The sequence below is a fragment of the Hyperolius riggenbachi genome, chromosome 2, assembly GCF_040937935.1.
Source record: "Hyperolius riggenbachi isolate aHypRig1 chromosome 2, aHypRig1.pri, whole genome shotgun sequence".
Taxonomy (NCBI): domain Eukaryota; kingdom Metazoa; phylum Chordata; class Amphibia; order Anura; family Hyperoliidae; genus Hyperolius; species Hyperolius riggenbachi.
The window spans coordinates 326,260,885-326,284,088 of NC_090647.1; the positions used below are offsets into that span (position 1 = coordinate 326,260,885).

The following is a 23,204-nucleotide window of genomic DNA, read 5'->3' on the forward strand; positions in this document are numbered from 1 at the left end:
CATGCGTTTTTCGCATGCAAATTCGCATAGCAATACAAGTGAATGGGACTGTTTCCACTTGCCAGGATTCCTTTGCGTTTTTCTGGGCAGAAAAAAAGAATTTTATTCTAAATGTGTTTTAACAGGAAAAAAAAATGAACAAATTAATTTCTCAGTTTTCGGCCATTATATAGTAGTAGTAGTAGTAGTATAGTAGAGTCTGTTATAAATATATATATATATGATAATAAAAAAAAAAAAAAAAAGGAAGTGTTTTTAGATGTAGTTTTACTATTTGGCCACAAGATGTCCTTGCGCTTAACTTTCCTTTTCTTAAAGAGAATCTGTATTGCTAAAATCGCTCAAAAGTAAACATACCAGTGCATTAGGGGACATCTCCTATTACCCTCTGTCACAATTTCGCCGCTCTTCGCCGCATTAAAAGTGGTTAAAAACAGTTTTAAAAAGTTTGTTTGTAAACAAACAAAATGGCCACCAAAACAGGAAGTAGGTTGATGTACAGTATGTCCACACATAGAAAAATACATCCATACACAAGCAGGCTGTATACAGCATTCCTTTTGAATCTCAAGAGATCATTTGTGTGTTTCTTTCCCCCATGCACTGAAGTTTCAGGCTGCTCTTTTCTTCCTGCAAACAGCTTTGCCCTTGTTTGTAATTCCTCAGTATGTGAAAGCCCAGCCAGCTCAGTGGACGATTTATCCAGCTTGTAAAAGATAAGAGAGAAGAGAGAAGCTGCTCTAATCTAAATAACACACAGGCAGTGTGCAGAGAGGGGCCTGGAAGGGTGAGTTCATAGCAGAACCACAACACTGAAGAACTTGGCAGCCTTCCAGACACAGGCCGACAAGTCTGACAGGGGAAAGATACATTGATTTATTACAGAGACAGTGATAGTATAAAGTTCTGCAGTTAGCCAGAACACATTAGAATAGCTTTTGGAACTTGTAGGATGATAAAAAACAGGGTGCAATTTTTGTTACGGAGTCTCTTTAAGAAGACCAGAAATGTGTGAAAAAGGGTGCCCACTAGACTACCTAAAATGCTTTTAAGGGGAACGGGGGACCACTAGACTAGACAAAAACAATATATGAAGGGGGACCACTAGTCCACAGGAAAGGCTCCGCAAGACCCCATGGGGGAAATATAAAAAAATGAAAGAGGGGGACCACTAGTTCTCCAGAACAAGCTAGAACAAAAAGAGGGGGGCTACAGTATAAGCTCGTTATAGTAAACTCCAAGGGACCAGGAAAAGTAGCTTACTATATCGGGATTGGTAATACTTGTATATTTAAACAGATACATTTGCTGGGACCTGAGGACTGAGTTTACTATATCCAGAGGTTCACTATATCAGTGTTTACTACTGTTACTTTAAAATGCCATTTAGCCACATCTTATAGCCCCCACCCACTTTTGAAACCACACATCCTGCATATAACAAAACAAATTATGCTTTCTATACACCTTTTATTCCCTCAGTTCACCTTTACATATGTTTTATTATCATTGCAGTACTAGAAGAAAAAAAAATTACATGTTGAAGAAAAATATACCTATATTACAACAGAAGTGCTTGGCCGATACTCAGACCTGCTTTGTATGTACTCCCTTTCCATTGCCTGATGAAGCAGGGTGCACCTGCGAAAAGCGATTCATAGACCCCCGAGTATGTAATAAAATTCTTTGTTGATATAACGTTAGCTTTTTCCTGTGTCTGCTTGGAGGAGGTAAGTCCACAACTACCGCTTCTATTTTTAAACATTTTTAGCAAAGGTTATTCTTTTGGCACCTCCGTTCATTCGTTATACTGTACGAGTCCACTGTTGGTGGAGGGGTGTTATCCCCTTTTTCTTCTGATCTACAGAAAGTGACTTCTTAATCCTGAGTGGGGTCAGGCGGATTCTCCCCACCTGCATTAACAGTGGTTGCCTTTGCGGTAACCCTGACTTGTGTATATAATTGCTTCTACTCTTTCACCCATTTCATTTTTAACCAGTACATACTGCACTATATAGGGCTCTTTGTGTCCCCTTTCTCGTATTTTAGCAAAACATGTTCACATACCCTGAATGATCCAAAGAGAAATACTTTTCCATCTTCTGTCAAAGCAGCAGTGTGACTGTCACCTGCAGAAACCTGTATAACTTTTTCCTGTAAGGCTACTTTCTCAGGTGTAGTTTCTGAACCCTCTTCTGAAGTGTCTCGGCCCAGTGCTCCTTCATCATTACAACCAAAAGTATAAATCTATGAAGTAGACAAGAATAAAAGGAAAAGAAAACTGGTAAGCAATAATTTAAGGTATTAAAACCCACTGCAATGCAAAAAAAATGTCATACTCCTGTGTAAGACCTTGCCGGCTTGCTTTATATCGGTGAATAGGCTCTTTGATTACTGTGTCTAATGAAATACTTGGTCAGTAGCACATTCCTACAGCACAGACGTCTACAGATATAGAATACAATATACTCTTTTAAAAGATGAGCTGTCAGCAATACTAGCTCAGAAAAACAAAACACATATAAGTAGATAAATACTTGCTCTACTCATAACACACTGTCCACGTTTTGATTTTAGCGATTTTTCTATAGAGAAAAAAAAAATCCTTAAGCCCCCTCTACACCATTCAATTCCAGGAGCAATCGGGATTCAATCGATCATGTGATCAATTTGCATTGAAAACTAGCCAAAAAAATCGATCATGATTGAATCCCGATCGGACATATCGGATTTAATCGAATTCGATCGATCGCGTCTGGAATTGAATGGTGTAGAGGGGGCTTTAGGGTTTACAATTTTAACTGTGTCCATCTTGAAGCCAATCCTGATGTAATTTCCTGCCTTACTCTCCTCTGCCTCATTGTGTATGCATTGCCTGCCCTCCCCCCAGTCTTCAGGGACTTCCACCCAGCTCTGCAATAGAAAAAGTGAATTGTCACAGCAAGAGAATATTGGCCAGAGAGGAACAGAGGTGTGGGAGGGGAAACCAGGAGGGAAAGAGGCTTCAGTCAAACAGGCTGCATAAGTTAAGTCTGGGGGGAAAGTAAAGAAGCAAAAAAAAACCAACCCAGCATGCCCTGCAACTTCCTTTGTGCGGCAGATGTAATAAGAGTCAAGGAAACTGGGGAACGTTGTTTTATGGACAAGAAAACTGTGATTTTTAACTTTTTGATTGCATGGTTAGCATCCTTATTAGTTTACCAGATAAAAATAAAGAATTGATTTTTGATTTTATGCCCGACAGTTGTACTTGAAATGAACTGCTTCAGGTGACATGACAAAGTAAAAGTTTCACATTCATCTAAGAAATAACCGACACACTTACATTCAAAAAGAGTTGACTAGCTTTAAAGCACAACTCTATAGGGGTCAATGCGGGAAGGTGGGCTTCAATTACAAACAACTTGTTGAAGTAAGAAACTAGTAATAGACTCACGGTGCCTGATGCTCCAAGGCATACGGTGTGCATTCCTCCAGCTGCAGCTTGTACTATTGGTTCTGGAAGGGACACCATTGCTGGCTTCTTACGTTCCATCACATCTTCTCCAAGACCCAGCTGACCAACATCACCTTGTCCAAGTGTGAGCACCAAACCACCAACAGTATTATGGGAGGCATGACTAATCACTAAAAGCCAAACACATGAAAAAGGAACGTTGCCCTTTTTAACAATTGCAGTAACTTTAGAATTCAAAATATAAATATTTCAAACTATTAGAAAAAAAGGGATTTCAAAGTAGTGAATATTGAAAAGCATGGCAAAAGAGATCTAACAAAGCAACAAGAAATTAAGTGAAACCAAACTAAACTCCAGCCTCTTTTCCATGGACAGCTGAGCTGCTTGTTTGTCAAGCAGTTCAGCCACCTGGATGCTGGCCACAAGCTCCATTCGGCTTCAATCCCATGCAGGCATATGGCAATGCTTGGTAACACCATGTTTGCCATGTGACAGCATTACCTCTGCCAAGCACTATCAAGCATCCAGCTGATGGAAAGGAGCAGCTGTCAGGTGGTGAATTCATCCACCTTCAGCTGCTCGTGGCCTTATTCAGAAATACTGTGATGATATTTGCGACTGATAGTTGTGGGAAGACTTAAAGAGAATCTGAATTGGTAAAATCGCACAAAAGTAAACATACCAGTGCGTTAGGGGACATCTATCACCCTCTGTCACAATTTCGCTGCTCCTCGCTGCATTAAAAGTGGTTAAAAACAGTTTTAAAAAGGTTTATAAACAAACAAAATGGCCACCAAAACAGGAAGCAGGTTGATGTACAGTATGTCCACACATAGAAAATACATCCATACACAAGCAGGCTGTATACAGCCTTCCTTTTGAATCTCAAGAGATCATTTGTGTGTTTCTTTCCCCCTGCAGCTATCTTCCACTGAAGTGTCAGGCTGTTTCTTCCTGCAGAGTGCAGACAGCTCTGCCTGTATGTAATTCCTCAGTATGTGAAAGCCCAGCCAGCTCAGAGGAGGATTTATCCAGCTTGTAAAAGATAATAGAGCAGAAAGAAGCTGCACTAATCTAAATATCACACAGGCAGTGTGCAGAGAGGGGCCTGGAGGGGGGAGATGCATCACAGAACCACAACACTGAAGAACTTGGCAGCCTTCCAGACACAGGCCGACAAGTCTGACAGGAGAGAGATAAGTTGATTTATTACAGAGATGGTGATAGTAGAACGTGCTGCAGTAAGCCAGAGCACATTACAATAGATTTTGGAACTTGTAGGCTGGAAGAAAACCGGATGAAATTTTTGTTACGGAGTCTCTAAAGAAAATCTGTAATTAAAAAAAATCCCTCTGAGGGATACTTCACTCAGGAGGGGGAAGCCTCTGGATCCTAACAAGGCTTCCCTAGTCTTCCTCCGTCCCTCCGTTCAAGTGCCAGGTTCCCCCGAAGTGCGTTGAGGTAAATATTTACCTACCGTGATCCTGCACAGGCACACTAGTCATTTGGGTTAAGGTGGAAATAGCTGAACCCGATCAATCCACCCTACAGCGCAGACGCGAGTCCTTTTGCACCTGTGCAGTAGAGCGGATACGATACGGGCTCAACTATTTCAACCTAGCCCGAATGAAGAGCCGCTACTGCGCCTGCGCTGGATCCCGAAGAGGTAAATAAATCCAGCCTCGTCAAGCTTGTCGGGGGAGGATCAGGTGGAGCCAGCACTGGATTCCCTAAAGCTACAGGGGAGGGGGAAGCCTCATTGGGGTCCTGAGGCTTTCTTCTCCCGAGGTAACTATCCCCAGAGGGTTTTTTCTCTTTACAGAGTCTCTTTAAATCTGAAAGTGAACTGTCATTCAGAGCCACCTCAAGATATTGCCAATAATAAGGAAAAATTCTAAGGTTATAACTTCTGGAGTTCTGAAACTTAACATCCGAACTGAGAGGGGTATGGAGGCTGTCAGATTTCTTTATAAATCATTCCAGTTGCCCGCCAGTCCTTCTGATCTCTTTGGCAGCAATAGCATTTAAATACAGACATGAAAAACATGCAGCTTGCAACTGAAGTCAGACTTCAATCAGAAACATTTGATCTGCATGCTTGTTCAGGGTCTATAAGTAAAAGTATTAAAGACCACCTTGGGTGAGAGAGTGTGTTCACGGGAGCCCCTACCCCCAATGTTGCCTAAAGACCTGGCTTACCAGATGTTTAGCAAATGACCAACCCCTGAGTGCACTGTCTCCCACTCATCTGGCCCACCAGAAGAAGTACGTCATCTCGCCTACCTGTTCCATAGTAAGACGCATTAGTAGCCTCTAGGCTAGTGCTGCGTTTTTACCAGGGCTGTGGAGTTGTTACAAAGTCATCCGACTCCTCAGTTTATTGAAACCACCGACTCAAATCAGACTATTGAATCTATTCCGACTCCTCGACTCCGGCAGCCCAACTTTTTACATAACCTGGAGTCTAAAGCTTCATCTACACGGTACAATTTTCCATCAGATAGATGAAACTATTAGATAGATCTAACAACAAATTGCATCGTGTGTAGATGTCCAAATTGTTTGAGATCAATTTTGCAATAGATTTTGCTTTGATAAGAACCCAAAATCTATTGCAAAATCTAACGCAATCCGATTAGACCGGCTGGAAATTATCTAATAGATTCGATCTGATGAAAAATTGTACTGTGTAGATGAGGCTTAACTGTCACAGGCAACAGGAAATTAAAGTGTATGTAGCTTAAAGTGAACCTCCAGACTAAAAAATCTACTCAGCAGAACTGAAAAGGCTTGGCGTTTAACAGTTTCACAGCATCAGAACTTTGTTTTTCTTATAGAAGTCTCATTTTTAGCTGCATTTTAAGCTAAGCTCCGCCCTATCAAAGAAAACTGCCCAGGCTTTTTCCCCCTGATGCTGTGCAAAGCATGATGGGATTTCCTATATTGTTATTCACGTTGCCTAGCAACTGGGAGGGGTGATCAGCACACAGGACAGTTGGAACTGTGTCATGCTCCCTGTCCTCTCCTTTCAACCAAAAAGATGGCTACCCTCATGAAATCACAAACCTTTGCCTGTTCTTTTAAAACAGGGTGGGTAAGAGATTACCTATTTTAATGACCATAACTAATGTAACTTAATGACAGTATGTTTGTTTAGGCTGAAGTTATCTAATAAGCACTACGTACTTGATATTTTTTTTATGAGACTTTAATTCAATGTTTGTTTGATTTTTATTTGAAGAAGACAAACATTTACATACAAAGAGGCAGCAAGAGTCTCCATAGCATCAGAAAACAGAGCCAAATGGTCAGATATAAGACATCAAAATCAGTACAAATTGAAAATAAAATGTTAGTGTAACACCCTCATCATATCACACTTCTGATTTTAAGACATACCATAATAATAAATGGTAATTAGCACCAGAACAGCTCTACCCCAATTAAAAAAATAGCAAAACAAATATACATTTGAAATCACTGGGACCAAATGGCTGAAATATCTTATAACACAGGAAAAAGGAAAGGACAGGATGAAGAGAAAAAAGGGAAGAAAAAGAAAGGAGAGGAGAGAAAGGCAGTCTCACAAGGCATACAAGCCCCGTACAAAGTGAATTGAAACTGGTTTGATCACTTAGAGATACCTTCAAGGAGCACCACACAGCAAGTGCCCACTTCAATGAGACCCACGGGACTCGGCTTCAGGCACGGCCCAAGATTGCTTTACCCTCATCAGACTCACAAAACATATACCAGAGAGTCCACACATTTTGGTGATTAAGTCATCTATTAAGAGATTCTTGAATTAACGACTCAGATTTATCATACATTTCCTTTAGCCATTTAGTGATAGAAGGAGGTTCTATAAATTTCCAGTTTTGGAATAACCAATCTAGCAGCCACCGAAAGGTGCCTGATCACAGATTTTTTTTTTCTTAACTTTAATAGACAAGTGTAACATAAGCAATAGGAGTGCTTCCGCCCTGCGTGGGACTTGAACCTCGAGCATTTAAAAAATGACTACAGATGGTATCCCAAAAGTCAGGAAGTAGTGGACAGGACACCCAAATATGCTCCATCGATCCAACCTCCCTGTTACATTTCCAGCATAATGAGGAACAATCAGGATACATCTTGTGGAGCATCCAGAGAGGGATGACTTATTAGCAAAGACATATGCCTTCCACCACTGCTCCTTTGTGAATTCTTTACCCAATTCAACATGCCATTGTAGGACAAATCTAGGAGGGGCATCAATGATATTGGAGAAAAGCAAAGAATAAAACACTGAAATGGATTTCTCACTGGAAGGAGTGTTAAAGCATATCACCTCAACAGTCATCAAATCACATCCAAAATCTGCATATGGCAATGTGCTTCTAATAAAATCAGATCACTGTAAGTAATCAAAAGATGAAACAGAAGTATCACCCAACTTCTGCTCTATGGTAGAATGGGAAAGGCACCCAGAAGCAACGACAAGATCATCCAGGTGTAAATCAGGCCTGGTGGCTTGTCTCAGTCTGTATGCTGTAACACCCCTGAACACTTACTATAAAGAAAGCTTCCGGACACCAATCAAGTTATTTTGAGAGATTTGTATTCTTGAAATAATTTAAGTTAAATAAAGCACAGTAATAAAAAGGATCTTTCTCCGAAGACAAAATCCTCTCTAACTAAAAAAGCAACTTCCACTGCTCAGTCTTAAAGCGGTATTGTCACCGTAAAAATCAAATTTCAACAGCAACTGGTCTGAGTGTATTAAGTGATAAAGATGCTAATCCTGCATTCAAAACTTTTTCTGCTGTTATGATTTGGAGTTATCACATCCTTAAGGAGCACTGGCCCTTTAGTAGTCGTTGCCAAAGAATTGCATGCTGGGGGTTCTTTTTATCTATAATGTATTCCTCTTTCCTTTATTTCCCTGCCAGCTGCTTATCTGAAACCTAATCCCCTACTCACTTGAGTTTACAAGCAAGGCTGAGGCGACTCAGCGATTGGAGGAGACAAGAAAAAAAGTAAAGGGCAGAAATGACATCACGAGTTAGCCTTAACTGTGGGCAAAAGACATGCCCCCCACTAACAGAATTCTTGTCATTTACTATATAACATTCACTGAAATCAAAACGTGGACAGTAGAATACGTGTGTTAAGTAGATCACGTATTTATCTACTTATATAGGTGTTTTTTTTCCCTGGCATAGTATGGCTGATCCTACTGCTTTAAGAAACAAAGTCTCCGGCTTCCTGTTAGCTGATTGAGAATTGTAATCCACAAGCAGATATTGAATCAACAAATTTCCATGTAAACAATCTTTTCTTTTCCAGGTTAGGCCCGGTTCACACTTGCGGTGGCCCTCCGGAATCGCCGTGCCGGAGCCGCACCGCCTGCAGAACGGACGGAACGGACGCACGGCATAGCAATTAAAGCCTATGCGTCCGTTCACATGGGTCCGTTCTGCAGAACCGGAGCCGGACCGGATCCGGGCCGGATCCGTACTCCGGACTCCGTTCCAACATGCGCTATTTTTTCATCCGGCCCCTCCGGCAGCCGTATCCGGGGCGGAGCCGGACTGCACCATCCGGCCAATACAAACAAATGGGAACCGGAGGCCGCACAACACACTGGCTGAGAAATCCGGATCTTCTACCCCACTTCCTATGCGGATTTTTGCGGCGATATTGGCTGGGGACACATGGGCAAGCATTTTGGAGTGGAGCAGCACGAGCTGGAGGTGTTGGCAGGATGTTGGCAGCATGTCGGAGGTGGAGGTGAGTGCTAAACAGCAGAGGGCCTGATTCCACAGGTCCCCCTTCTGCTGACCTCCCAGACCCCAACATTTTTTTTTTTTTTTTACGTATAGTTTGCCAAACGGATCCGGATCGCATCCTGATTGCCACCTGATGCAACCTGACCGGATCCAGATCGGATCCGGATCAGAACCGTACGGTTCCGATCCGGATCCGGTCCGGATCCGGTCAGGTCATCCGGTCCGTTTGGCAAACAACCGCTAATGTGAACCGGGCCTTATGCTTCAAAATCTCCAGGATAGAATTATTGCATTCCAGAGTTTCGTTGGATAGCCCTATATTAACTTCATCTTTTCTATACTTGTTCACAGGCCTTGAGCCCTTCCATTAGTTACTGGAGGACTGCTTTACAGGTTAGTGCATCTTTCACAGGTATGCATCTAATTACTTTGGTTATCAATGGGTGACTTTAATAACACTTCCTTTTCTGCTCTTGCGCTAAAGATTTGGCTGTATGATCGATTATTTGATTTGATAATTTTATAGAAATCGAGAGAATTGAGTGTGTACTCCAGTGCCTAGGCACTCTGAGGCCCATGTAGCAAGGGCTTATGGGAGCTCAGTCTGGGCAGGAGGAGGAGGTGGTGTTACTAGCCAGAGATTTCAGAGGCAGAGGAGAGGAGATAAGTTTTCACAGGCTGAGGGCTGGAGATGCAGAGCAGCTTGCGTGTGTGTAATGATCACAAGCAGAAGATAGGTACTGTCATTGTTTCACAGGTAGAAATCATCATCTACTGTTGAAGCGGTTTGCAGCTAGATTTGCCGTGTAAACTTTAAGATAACATCTAAAAACTTTAGATAAGATATATAGACAAGTAACTTGTTAGTTTTTCATCTCGGATCCACTTTAGGGTTAACAGTTCCTCCGTGCTTATTTTCCTCACTGCTGTGCCAAGTCCTTTCACAGATCAGTTTCTTCACAGTCAGCTAAAAAACTGCGGCACCATAGCTCCAACCACCTCAGACCGGTTTCCTCAACTGCCACTCCGTACTGACCATGCTAAAACAGAGTCATATGCAGGCTCTGTCCTCCCTCTGATGGCGGGTACTATTCCTCTCACAGCCCTGGTTCCGCCTCTTCTATAGCTGGCGGCCATGTTGGATCATGGCTTGTCCAAATTCTGCAGCCCTGCAATTGAGTAACCTGTGCTAGCAGCATCTGACAGGCTGCAGCTGCTGGCCAGGCATGAAAAGGCTATCCTCTTTCTTCTATACTTCTGGCAGGGCTACAAAGCTCTCTCCACTGCAGGAGGAAAAGCCGGGTTATCCCAAATTGGGGTCAGGACACTATTGCGATTCTGTGCTAATTAATTTGTTCCAAAGGTTAAGTGTGACTGCTGTAAGTCGAGGCCATGGCAAGTTTAAAGAACGTCTCACATGTGGTAGGATCCACGGTAAAGCAGCTATAGTGTTATAATTGAGATCTATCTCCAAAGAAGGCCACTGTTTGGATGAGGGGAGCAAAATCCAATCTTTGATCCTAGAGATGTGTATGGCCAATTGGTATATAATAATAAATTGTGCACAAATGATTCCCTACTAGACTCTCCCACGACGATGACATGCCCCCATGGGAGAGACCTAATCACTAGTCTAACAGTGAAGCATAATTCAAACAGTGAAGCAGAATTATGGTTTTAACTGTTAGTGTTTGAATTCTTAGCTGGTGCTGCTAGCCATGTGCAGCGTCTGTTTGGAAACGCTGCTTCTGCTGTACAAAAAAAAAAAAAAAACAAAGTATACTTTAGGCTAGCTGCATCCAGGGGCTTCAGTTTGCATTGAAAATTCTTAGAATACTGATTAGTACATAATATGCATCTGATTTGTATTGAATGTGTCTATTTAGTCCCAGGGGGGGGGCACTGCACATCTCTGTAGGTTTTATTTAATTTGCAGCCTGGAGTGCTGCCCATCGCTTGCTACATTTTGGGGTAAGGAAGGGCTAAGCCCCCTTCATCTTTGGGTTTATATAGTGTACTAAGAGCTAAACGAGGTTTTCTCTTCCCCCACGCAGAGGACAATTTCTTCCCTGAGGGACAGTTGCAGTGCTCCCGGGCAGTGGATAGTTTTTGGGAACGTCTGCGCTGCCCCCCATTTCTTGGGGGTAGAAGGAGGCCTACATGCGGCACCGCTGTTGAGATGCAAAGTATTTTGTGTTAGTCAACTCCTGCAGGAATGGCAGGGAGGTAGCTTTACATCCTGCATATTCTGGTAGGCGAATGAAACATGCAAGCGCTGTGCCATTTTAATTAGACAATAGTCAATTTCAATTAGTAGACTTGAGGCAACCAGTATTTATGTCAAGTAATGACTGGTCAGAGCACACATCTCTTCACTCTTGTATAGCATGCAATTTCTTTCAAAAAGAAGCCAGAATGGGGACTGGCAACGTCTGAAGTGGGTAAAGGCGTGGCATCATTCATTTTTAATACGTTAATGCGGCCAGTCCAGGAATGAGCCAGGGCACCCCACCTCTCTATAAATCACATTCAAACTGTAAAAGGAGAGGGAGAAAATTCTCCTTAAACAAGGAGTCAGGGTTTTTAGCAATCTTCAGGCCTAAGTAAACTATAGCATCTTCTCGGCTAGTAAAAAGGAAAGTATTGCCTAAATGCTAAGTCTTCAGGATCAAGCAAAACATTGAGTATGTTACTTTTAGATGGCCAACTTGTCAAAGGCCTTCTCCGTGTTGACCGCCAGCAACAAGGCAGAAATCCCATGTCTCTGCACAAATTGGGTCAACAAAAGGGTTTTAAATGTATTGTCCCTAGAGATGGGCCGAACCTCTGATTTTAGGTCCGCGAACTTCCGCGGAAGGTTCGGTTCGCGGAAAAGTTCGCGAACCGCAATAGACTTCAATGGGGAGGCGAACTTTGAAAAATAGAAAAAATTATGCTGGCCACAAAAGTGATGGAAAAGATGTTTCAAGGGGTCTAACACCTAGAGGGGGGCATGGCGGAGTGGGATACACGCCAAAAGTCCCGGGGAAAAAAATCTGGATGTGACGCAAAGCAGCGTTTTAAGGGCAGAAATCACATTGAATGCTAAATTGCAGGCCTAACATGCTTTAAAACATCTTGCATGTGTATACATCAATCAGGGAGTGTAATTAGAGTACTGCTTCACACTGACACACCAAACTCACTGTGTAACGCACCGCAAATACCGGTAGCTGTTTGTTGTGTGTTGTGATGGCCGTGCTGGACTACTGCGCAACATGGCGAGATTGCTCTTCCTCACTCAGTGATGTCAGGTAATGTATGACTTCCTTCTCAACTTTCCATGGCACTGTTAAAAAGCTTAGGTTTTTTTTTTAAATTACATTTTCTACTTGCTGTGTACTTGTTCAGTACCGCTACAATGAGAATCCAATGGAGGCGGGCAAGTCTGACATTGTGACCCCGGGTAAAGGCCGGGGAATGAGGGATGGAATCCGGTGTGGAGCCTGAGCAACGCTACACATCCAAGGAGGGCAGCAGGCAGGCATGCACTCCCACCCCGAGGTAGTGACCAAAAACAACAATACAGGAGGAGGACTTTCGAGGCCCTGCTGTATATTTGAAATGAATGTACTTTAAATCCTTTAACGAGAACCAGTTATGGCGGGCAAAGATGACACCACATTCCTTTCACGAGAATCATATGGAGGTGGGCTGCCATTTGTGACCCCGGGTAATGGTCGGGGAATGAGGGATGGAATCCGGTGTGGAGCCTGAGCAACGGCTACCACTGCACATCCAAGGAGGGCAGCAGGCAGGCATGCAATACAGGAATTTAAGGCCCTAATTGTAATGAATCAACTTTAAATCCTTTAACGGGAATCCGTTATGGAGGGCAAGTCTGATGGTGCCTTCACTGCGATTCACCAGGTTGGTCTCCGCGAGGATCCGTTATGGAGGGCAAGGCTGACATTGTCACCGCGGGGAATGAAGGTTGGATTCCGGCCCGAAGTGGGAGCCTGCTGAGACCCATGCTGTAGCTGCCCTGACCGTGCTTTGCAGACCAGGCATCTGTGGTCAGATGGACCCTTGAACAAGCGGAAGAAAAAACAAGTCGAAAGCATTTGCCAAGAATGTTTTACGGAGGGCAATTTTTGTTGGCATTTTTTTAAATTGTTTGAAAATGTAGATGGTTGTATTTTTAAATTGTTTGAAACTGTATCCATTCAAGTGCAAGTTATGCACTGACTGCCAGGTATAATGTGCAGTCACAGATGCAGTGAAAGGTATGCAGTGACTGCAAACAGCCGTTTGTGTAGGGATGGCCGTGCTGGACTGGTGCGCACCATGACGAGAGTGCAGGTGATGGTGGCTTTTCAGCCCATATGCTCGCCCGGCTGATGTAGCTGAATGACAGAACAGTGACTGTCCAGCTGATCAAATTTGGTCTGACCACAATGAACCAACGTCCTTATTATCTTTGGTGTGCCACCCCCACCCGAGACACTCATATAGCCGGCGGTCATTGCTTCATTGTGATACGCAAGCCCCTTCACCGCGGCAAGTTAATGATCACGAAGGGGGATGGGCACATGTACATGCCTTTTGTTTTTTGTTGCAGCCGCCTGCAGTTCAGCCATAAAAATTAGGCAGGCATGTGCATGCCCAAGAAAAATTAGTATAGCGGCCGCTGCTAGCAGCGGCCTTAAAAATTCTGGAATCCGCCTAGAGTCCTGGACCCTGGTGGTGGTGGCGGAGAAGGCAGTCAAGCGGCCTGCAGGCAGAGATGCTGTGTGTGGGGACTGACAGTCTTCGGTCGTGCAATAGCTCTCAGGGATCCATGCCTCGTTCATTTTGATAAAGGTCAGGTACTGAACACTGTCATGACTTAGGCGACTTCTCTTCTCAGTGACAATGCCTCCAGCTGCACTGAAGGTCCTTTCTGACAGGACGCTTGCGGCAGGGCAAGAGAGAAGTTGTATGGCAAATTGGGACAGCTCTGGCCACAGGTCAAGCATGCGCAACCAGTAGAGCAAGGGTTCATCCTCGCTGCTCGCAGTGTGTACATCCACACTTAACCTCCTCAGCGGTATGGACGAATATATACGTCCATCACCGCCGGAGGTCGCCGCTCAGGCCCTGCTGGGCCGATTTTTGCGAAATAAAAAGCAGCACACGCAGCCGGCACTTTGCCAGCCGCGTGTGCTGCCTGATCACCGCCGCTCTGCGGCGATCCGCCGTGAAAGAGGGTCCCCCCCCCCCCAGCCGCCCGAGCCCTGCACAGTCGGAACAAAAGTTCCGGCCAGCGCTAAGGGCTGGATCGGAGGCGGCTGACGTCAGGACGTCGGCTGTCGTCCATGACGTCACTCCGCTTGTCGCTATGGCGACGATGTAAGCAAAACAAGGAAGGCTGCTCATTGCGGCCTTCCTTGTTTATTCTGGTTGCCGGAGGCGATCAGAATGACGCTTCCGGAGCGCCCTCTAGTGGGCTTTCATGCAGCCAACTTTCAGTTGGCTGCATGAAACAGTTTTTTTTTTTTTAAAAAAAACCCCTTCCGCAGCCGCCCTGGCGATCTTAATAGAACGCCAGGGAGGTTAAGGCCAGGTAGTCGGCTACCTGCCGGTCCAGGCGTTGGTGGAGGGTGGATCCTGAAGGGCTACTGCGAGGCGTTGGACTAAAGGAGGTCCGCATGTCCGACATCACCCCGAGATCGCTGGAGCAGCCTGTCCTTGCCTGCGTGGACTGGTGAGGAGGAGGAGGAGGAATACTGCCAGTGGTACCTTTATTGCGTTGTACTGTCATATCACCCTTAAATGCATTGTAAAGCATCATTGACAGCTTGTTCTGCATCCTTTCTGCCTTGTGTGGAGTTGGTAACAGGTCTGCCACTTTGTGCCTGTACCGAGGGTCTAGTAGCGTGGCCACCCAGTACAGGTCATTCCCCTTGAGTTTTTTGATACGGGGGTCCCTCAACAGGCTGGACAACATGAAAGAGGCCATCTGCACAAAGTCGGATCCAGACGTACTCTCCATCTCCTTTTGCTCTTCCACAGTGACGTCACGCAACTCCTCTTCCTCCCCCAAGCCACGGACAATATCACGGGAACGTGGAGCAGCAGAAGCCCCGTGACGGCTGCTGCGGTTCTTCTGCCGCTGCCACCTCTTCCTCCTCCTCCACAGAAACACCTTCCTCATAATCATCCGAGTCTGACTCCTCTCCTTCCCCACACTACTCTTCTTCCTCCTCCTCCCTCCTCTGTGGTGCCGCAGGTGTTGAGGAAACCTGTGGTTCGGCTGAAAATTGGTCCCACGCCTGCTCCTGCCGTAGCTGTTCCTGTTCCCGCTCCTCTACAGCTTCATCCACCACTCTACGTACGGCACGCTCCAGGAAGTAAGCGTAGGGGGATCAAGTCGCTGATGGTGTCTTCAGCGCTACTCACCAGGTTGGTCACCTCCTCAAATGGCCGCATGGTCCTGCGTGCATTTCGCATCAGTGTCCAGCTGTTGGGCCACAACATCCCCATCTTCCCAGATTGTGTCCTTCTACTGTAGTTGTACAGGTACTGGGTGACTGCTTTCTCCTGGTCTAGCAGGCGAGAGAACATGAGCAGGGTGGAATTCCAACGAGTCGGGCTATCGCGTATCAAGCGTCTCACCGGCAAGTTGTTTGTCCGCTGAATGTCAGCAAGCCGTGCCATGGCCGTCTAAGACCGCCTGAAATGCCCACACAACTTCCTGGTCTGCTTCAGGACGTCCTCTAAGCCTGGGTACTTTGAAACAAATCTTTGCACGACCAGATTCAGCACATGTGCCATGCAGGGTACATGTGTCAGATTTCCCAAATTCAAAGCGGAAAGGAGATTGCTGCCGTTGTCACACACCACGTTGCCGATTTCCAGCTGGTGCGGGGTCAGCCATTGCTCCACCTGTTTGTTAGGAGCATTCAGGAGAGCTGCTCCAGTGTGACTCTCCGCTTTGAGGCAAGACATGTCTAAAATTGCGTGACACCGTCGTACCTGGCATGAAGCGTAGGCTCTGGGGAGATGGGGCTGTGTAGCTGGAGAGGAAGAGGTGATGGCAGCACCGCTAGAGTTCAACTGACACACAGCTGAGGAGGAGGAGGTTTACAGCGGAGAGGATGTAGCTGGAGGAGAAGGAGAGGAGGTGGCAGGAGGCCTGCCTGCAAGCAGTGGAGGTGTGACAAGTCGGTCCGCTGCGCAGCCACATACTCCCTGCTTGCTGCCATCGGTCACCAGGTTGACCCAATGGGCTGTGTATGTAATGTAGCGGCCCTGCCCGTGCTTGGCAGACCAGGCATCCGTGGTCAGGTGGACCCTTGACCCAACGCTCTTTGCAATAGATGACACCACTTGCCTCTGAACTGCACGGTACTGTTTGGGTATGGCCTTTCGTGAAAAATATGTGCGGCCTGGTATCTTCCACTGCGGTGTCCCAATGGCCACAAATTTACGGAAAGCCTCTGACTCCACCAGCTTGTATGGTAATAGCTGGCGAGCTAATAGTTCCGCCACACCAGCTGTCAGACGCCGGGCAAGAGGGTGACTGGCCGAAATTGGCTTCTTCCGCTCAAAGACTTCCTTCACAGACATCTGGCTACTGCTGTGGGCAGAGGAGCAGGAACCGCTCAAGGGCAGAGGCGGTGTGAAGGAGGGTGGCTGTGAAGGTTCAAGGGAGAAAGCGGATGAAGACGATGCACCTGAAGGAGGAAGAGGAGAAGGAGGGTGGCTTGTCTTGAGGGGTGCTGCTTTTCCTCAGGTGTTCTTCCCATAGCTGTGTTTGTGCCTTTTCTCCAGGTGCCTTCGTAAGGCACTTGTCCCTACGCGAGTGTTGGCCTTTCCACGGCTCAATTTTTGGAGGCAGAGAGAACAGATGGCTTTGCTCCTATCTGAGGCACACACCGTAAAATATTTCCAAACCGCAGAGCCCCCTGTGGTGATGGCACTACGGTGGCATCAACAGCTGACCTTGAAGGGCATGTTGGCTGGCTGGCCATAGCTGGCGATACATGGCGCCGGACACTGCCCCCAGCTGTTTCTGAGGACGAGCTCCCTCTGTTTCTATCATGAGTCGTCTCCTCCTACTCCTCTCTGGCTCCCCCTCTGAACTGTCCCCCTGGTCATTTCCTCTATTTGGAACATACGTGACATCCGTATAATCATCGTCATAATCCTCCTGCCCAGCTTCGCTTTCCTCAGACACCTCCTCAACTGCACCAACTTCAGGTGGATCATCATGCTCCTCCTCACACATTACGTCCATACTATCGCCACCTAACTCAGACGTATGAGGTGGTGTACCTGCGCCTTCTTCTTGTTGTTGCAGTAGTGGCTGTGAATCAGTGATTTCACCACCACCAAATAACTCCTGTGAAGTGTCAAATGCAGCGGATGTGGCGCTTGTTGTAGCGCTGGTGGCTGCGGGAGATGAGGTGTTCTGTGTTAAATACTCAAGCACGTCCTTATGGGAAGTGATGGCACGTGCCTTCTTCTGAGCACTGTACTTTGGGCAAGGTCCGCACGAAATCACAGTAACACCACCTCGCACAGACCTGCCAGTGCCAGGTGGCCTTTCTCTGGGGTTGCCTCTACCTCTCCCTATACCTGGTTTGTCCATTTTGTCCATCTCGGGGGGAAGCTACGTATATGCAGTGAGGTGAGTTCACTCAACCCAAAAGGTAGTTATATATGCAGTGAGGTGAGTTCACTGAACACAAAAGGTAGCTATATGCAGTCAGCTGAGTTCACTCAACCCAAAGGTAGTTATGTGCAGTGAGGTGAGTTCACTCAACTTAAAAAGGTAGTTATATGCAGTGACGCAAGTTCACTCAACACAAAAAGGTAGTTATGTGCAGCGAGGTGGGTTCACTCAACACAAACGTAGGTGTATGCAATGATGAGGTGGGTTAACTAAACACAACAGGTACTAGCAGTAGGTAAATGCAGTACTGGGTAGGTAGTACAATGTGCAGCTCCCTGTCACACACACAGGTGTCACTGAATGTGCTGCTGAATGCTGGTGGGCTGCTGGCAGTGGTACACACACATTATGAATTAGCAATGCTGTCTAAGCAACACAAGTGTATCACACACACAGGTAGTAGTCACCGAATGTGCTGCTGCTGCTGGCAGTGCCAGTGGGACACAGTATGAATTAGCAATGCTGTCTAAAAAAAACACAAGTGTCAGTTTCAAACACAGAAAAAAAAAATTGATCACAGCAGGATGAGCTCTGAAAAGAGCTTTTCTGAGGCGCTATTATAGCAATAAGATTCAGTTAAGCAAGCTAAGAAGGCAAGAGCCTGACTAATCTGTCCCTAGGAGAACAAGTCTGCAGCAGCTGTCCCTATTCTGTCTCTAGCAGGCACACGAGTGAGGCTAATGGCCGCCGGAGCCTGCCTTATATAAGGCGGGGGTGGGGCTCCAGGGCTTATTATAGCCGGATTGGCTACAATGCGCCTGCTGACTGTGATGCAGAGGGTCAAAGTTGACCCTCATAGAGCATTATGGGGCGAATCGAACTCTTGGGAAAGTTCGCCTTCGCCTGCGAAGGTGAACCACCCGAAGTTCGCCTGGAACCGTTCGGCCCACCTCTAATTGTCTCTTGGTTCCTTCCTTGCACAAAGCCAGCTTGATCAGTGGAGATTATATCTTGGAGGAAAATCATCAACCTATTTGCCAGTTTTTTGGAAAATAATTTCCAGAGTGCACATTAACCACTTAAAGAGAACCAGAGATGAAGCACCCTCATGTATTTTACCTTATAAATCAGTGGGAACATGACAGTAAACACCTAATCTGCTCTTTGTTACATTGTTCTCTGTTTAATTTGCCTGTTATCACCTCTAAGATAAGAATCCCGACTAAGCAGTCGGCTGGCTTTGCTACAGAAAGATTATAGCTGAGACTGTGTTCTTTTGTGTCTTTTCAAGTCCAAGCCTGCCCCCTGCTGGCTTTGCTCAGAAATCATTATAGCTGAGTCATTATAGCAAAGCCAAACTCAATGCTCAGTCCGGTATTCTTATCTCAGCTAGATAACAGACACTTTTAGCAGTGAGGATGGAACAGAGAGCAGGGTAGGTGTTTTCTCTAATGTTCCCACTGATTTCTATGGTAAAATACATGAGGGTGCTTCGTCTCTGGTTCACTTTAAGGACCTAGGGCTTTCTACCCCTTAAGGACCGGCCACTTTTTTTCCATTCAGACCACTGCAGCTTTCACGGTTTATTGCTCGCTCATACAACCTACCACCTAAATGAATTTTGGCTCCTTTTCTTGTCACTAATAAAGCTTTCTTTTGGTGCTATTTGATTGCTCCTGCGATTTTTACTTTTTATTATATTCAGCAAAAAAGACATGAATTTTGGCAAAAAAATGATTTTTTTAACTTTCTGTGCTGACAGTTTTCAAATAAAGTAAAATTTCTGTATACATGCAGCGCGAAAAATGTGGACAAACATGTTTTGGATAAAAAAAACCCCATTCAGTGTATATTTATTGGTTTGGGTAAAAGTTATAGCGTTTACAAACTATGGTGCAAAAAGTGAATTTTCCCATTTTCAAGCATCTCTGACTTTTCTGACCCCCTGTCATGTTTCATGAGGGGCTAGAATTCCAGGATAGTATAAATACCCCCCAAATGACCCCATTTTGGAAAGAAGACATCCCAAAGTATTCACTGAGAGGCATAGTGAGTTCATAGAAGATATTATTTTTTGTCACAAGTAAGCGGAAAATGACACTGTGACAAAACAAAAAAAAAAGTTTCCATTTCTTCTAACTTGCGACAAAAAAAAAATGAAATCTGCCACGGACTCACCATGCCCCTCTCTGAATACCTTGAAGGGTCTACTTTCCAAAATGGGGTCATTTGTGGGGTGTGTTTACTGTCCTGACATTTTGGGGGGTGCTAAATTGTAAGCACCCCTGTAAAGCCTAAAGGTGCTCATTGGACTTTGGGCCCCTTAGCGCAGTTAGGGTGCAAAAAAGTGCCACACATGTGGTATCGCAGTACTCAGGAGAAGTAGTATAATGTGTTTTGGGGTGTATTTTTACACCTACCCATGCTGGGTGGGAGAAATATCTCTGTAAATGACAATTTGTTATTTTTTTTTTACACACAATTGTCCATTTACAGAGATCTTCCTCCCACTCAGCATGGGTATGTGTAAAAATACACCCCAAAACACATTATACTACTTCTCCTGAGTACTGCGATACCACATGTGTGGCACTTTTTTGCACCCTAACTGCGCTAAAGGGCCCAAAGTCTAAGGAGTACCTTGAGGATTTCACAGGTCATTTTGAGAAATTTCGTTTCAAGACTACTCCTCACGGTTTAGGGCCCCACAAATGACCCCATTTTAGAAAGAAGACACCCAAAGGTATTCCGTTAGGAGTATGGTGAGTTCATAGAAGATTTTATTTTTTGTCACAAGTTAGCGGAAAATGACACTTTGTGAAAAAACACAAAATCAATTTCCGCTAACTTGTAACAAAAAATAATATCTTCTATGAACTCGCTATGCTACTAACGGAATACCTTGGGGTGTCTTCTTTCTAAAATGGGGTAATTTGTGGGGTTCCTATACTGCCCTGGCATTTTAGGGGCCCTAAACCGTGAGGAGTAGTCTTGAAACGAAATTTCTCAAAATGACCTGTGAAATCCTAAAGGTACTCATTAGACTTTGGGCCCTTTAGCGCAGTTAGGGTGCAAAAAAGTGCCACACATGTGGTATCGCCATACTCGGGAGAAGTAGTACAATGTGTTTTGTGGTGTATTTTTACACATACCCATGCTGGGTGGGAGAAATACCTCTGTAAATGGACAATTGTGTGTAAAAAAAAAATCAAAAGATTGTCATTTACAGAGGTATTTCTCCCACCCAGCATGGGTAGGTGTAAAAATACACCCCAAAACACATTGTACTACTTCTCCCGAGTACGGCGATACCACATGTGTGGCACTTTTTTGCACCCTAACTGCGCTAAGGGGCCCAAAGTCCAATGAGTACCTTTAGGATTTCACAGGTCATTTTACTCCTCACGGTTTAGGGCCCCTAAAATGCCAGGGCAGTGTAGGAACCCCACTAATGATCCCATTTTAGAAAGAAGACACCCCAAGGTATTCCGTTAGGAGTATGGTGAGTTCATAGAAGTTTTAATTTTTTTGTCACAAGTTAGCAGAAATTGATTTTAATTGTTTTTTTTCACAAAGTGTCATTTTCCGCTAACTTGTGACAAAAAATAAAATCTATGAACTCACCATACTCCTAACGGAATACCTTGGGGTGTCTTCTTTCTAGAATGGGGTCATTTGTGGGGTTCCTATACTGCCCTGGCATTTTAGGGGCCCTAAGCCGCGAGGAGTAGTCTTGAAACCAAATGTCGCAAAATGACCTGTGAAATCCTAAAGGTACTCATTGGACTTTGGGCCCCTTAGCGTACTTAGGGTGTAAAAAAGTGCCACACATGTGGTACCGCCGTACTCAGGAGTAGTATAATGCGTTTTGGGGTGTATTTTTACACATACCCATGCTAAGTGGGAGAAATATCTCTGTAAATGACAATTGTTTGATTTTTTTACACACAATTGTCCATTTACATAGAAATTTCTCCCACCCAGCATGGGTATGTGTAAAAATACACCCCAAAACACATTATACTACTTTTCCTGAGTACGGCGGTACCACATGTGTGACACTTTTTTGCAGCCTAGGTGCGCTAAGGGGCCCAACGTCCTATTCACAGGTCATTTTGAGGCATTTGTTTTCTAGACTACTCCTCGCGGTTTAGGGCCCCTAAAATGCCAGGGCAGTATAGGAACCCCACAAGTGACCCCATTTTAGAAAGAAGACACCCCAAGGTATTCCGTTAGGAGTATGGTGAGTTCATAGAAGATTTTATTTTTTGTCACAAGTTAGTGGAAAATGACACTTTGTGAAAAAAAACCAATAAAAATCAATTTCCGCTAACTTTTGACAGAAAATAAAATCTTCTATGAACTCGTCATACACCTAACAGAATACCTTTGGGTGTCTTTTTTTCTAAAATGGGGTCACTTGTGGGGTTCCTATACCGCCCTGGCATTTTACGGGCCCAAAACCGTGAGTAGTCTGGAAACCAAATGTCTCAAAATGACTGTTCAGGGGTATAAGCATCTGCAAATTTTGATGACAGGTGGTCTATGAGGGGGCGAATTTTGTGGAACCGGTCATAAGCAGGGTGGCCTTTTAGATGACAGGTTGTATTGGGCCTGATCTGATGGATAGGAGTGCTGGGGGGGGGGGGGGGGGGGGGGTGACAGTAGGTGATTGATGGGTGTCTCAGGGGGTGGTTAGAGGGGAAAATAGATGCAATCAATGCACTGGGGAGGTGATCGGAAGGGGGTCTGAGGGGGATCTGAGGGTTTGGCCGAGTGATCAGGAGCCCACACGGGGCAAATTAGGGCCTGATCTGATGGGTAGGTGTGCTAGGGGGTGACAGGAGGTGATTGATGGGTGTCTCAAGGTGTGATCAGAGGGGGGAATAGATGCAAGCAATGCACTGGCGAGGTGATCAGGGCTGGGGTCTGAGGGCATTCTGAGGGTGTGGGCGGGTGATTGAGTGCCCTAGGGGCAGATAGGGGTCTAATCTGATAGGTAGCAGTGACAGGGGGTGATTGATGGGTAATTAGTGGGTGTTTAGGGTAGAGAACAGATGTAAACACTGCACTTGGGAGGTGATCGGACGTCGGATCTGCGGGCGATCTATTGGTGTGGGTGGGTGATCAGATTGCCCGCAAGGGGCAGGTTAGGGGCTGATTGATGGGTGGCAGTGACAGCGGGTGATTGATGGGTGGCAGTGACAGGGGGTGACTGATGGGTGGCAGTGACAGGGGGTGATTAATGGGTGATTGATAGGTGATTGACAGGTAATCAGTGGGTTATTACAGGGGAGAACAGATGTAAATATTGCCCTGGCGAATTGATAAGGGGGGG

The 23,204-nt window shown here is 45.3% G+C and overlaps 1 protein-coding gene across 2 annotated transcripts in view; it reads right to left on the reverse strand.

Moving 5' to 3' along the window:
• RCC1 (regulator of chromosome condensation 1) overlaps window positions 1-23,204 on the reverse strand; it is a 78,632-nt gene that overhangs the window by 11,786 nt on the left and 43,642 nt on the right. For both annotated transcript variants that reach the window (XM_068269284.1, XM_068269283.1), the window contains exons 3-4: window positions 3,437-3,627; window positions 2,068-2,247 (exon numbers count right to left, since the gene is read on the reverse strand). In XM_068269284.1, the coding sequence (XP_068125385.1) occupies window positions 2,068-2,247; window positions 3,437-3,627 (371 nt within the window). The remainder of the gene's footprint in view (window positions 1-2,067; window positions 2,248-3,436; window positions 3,628-23,204) is intronic.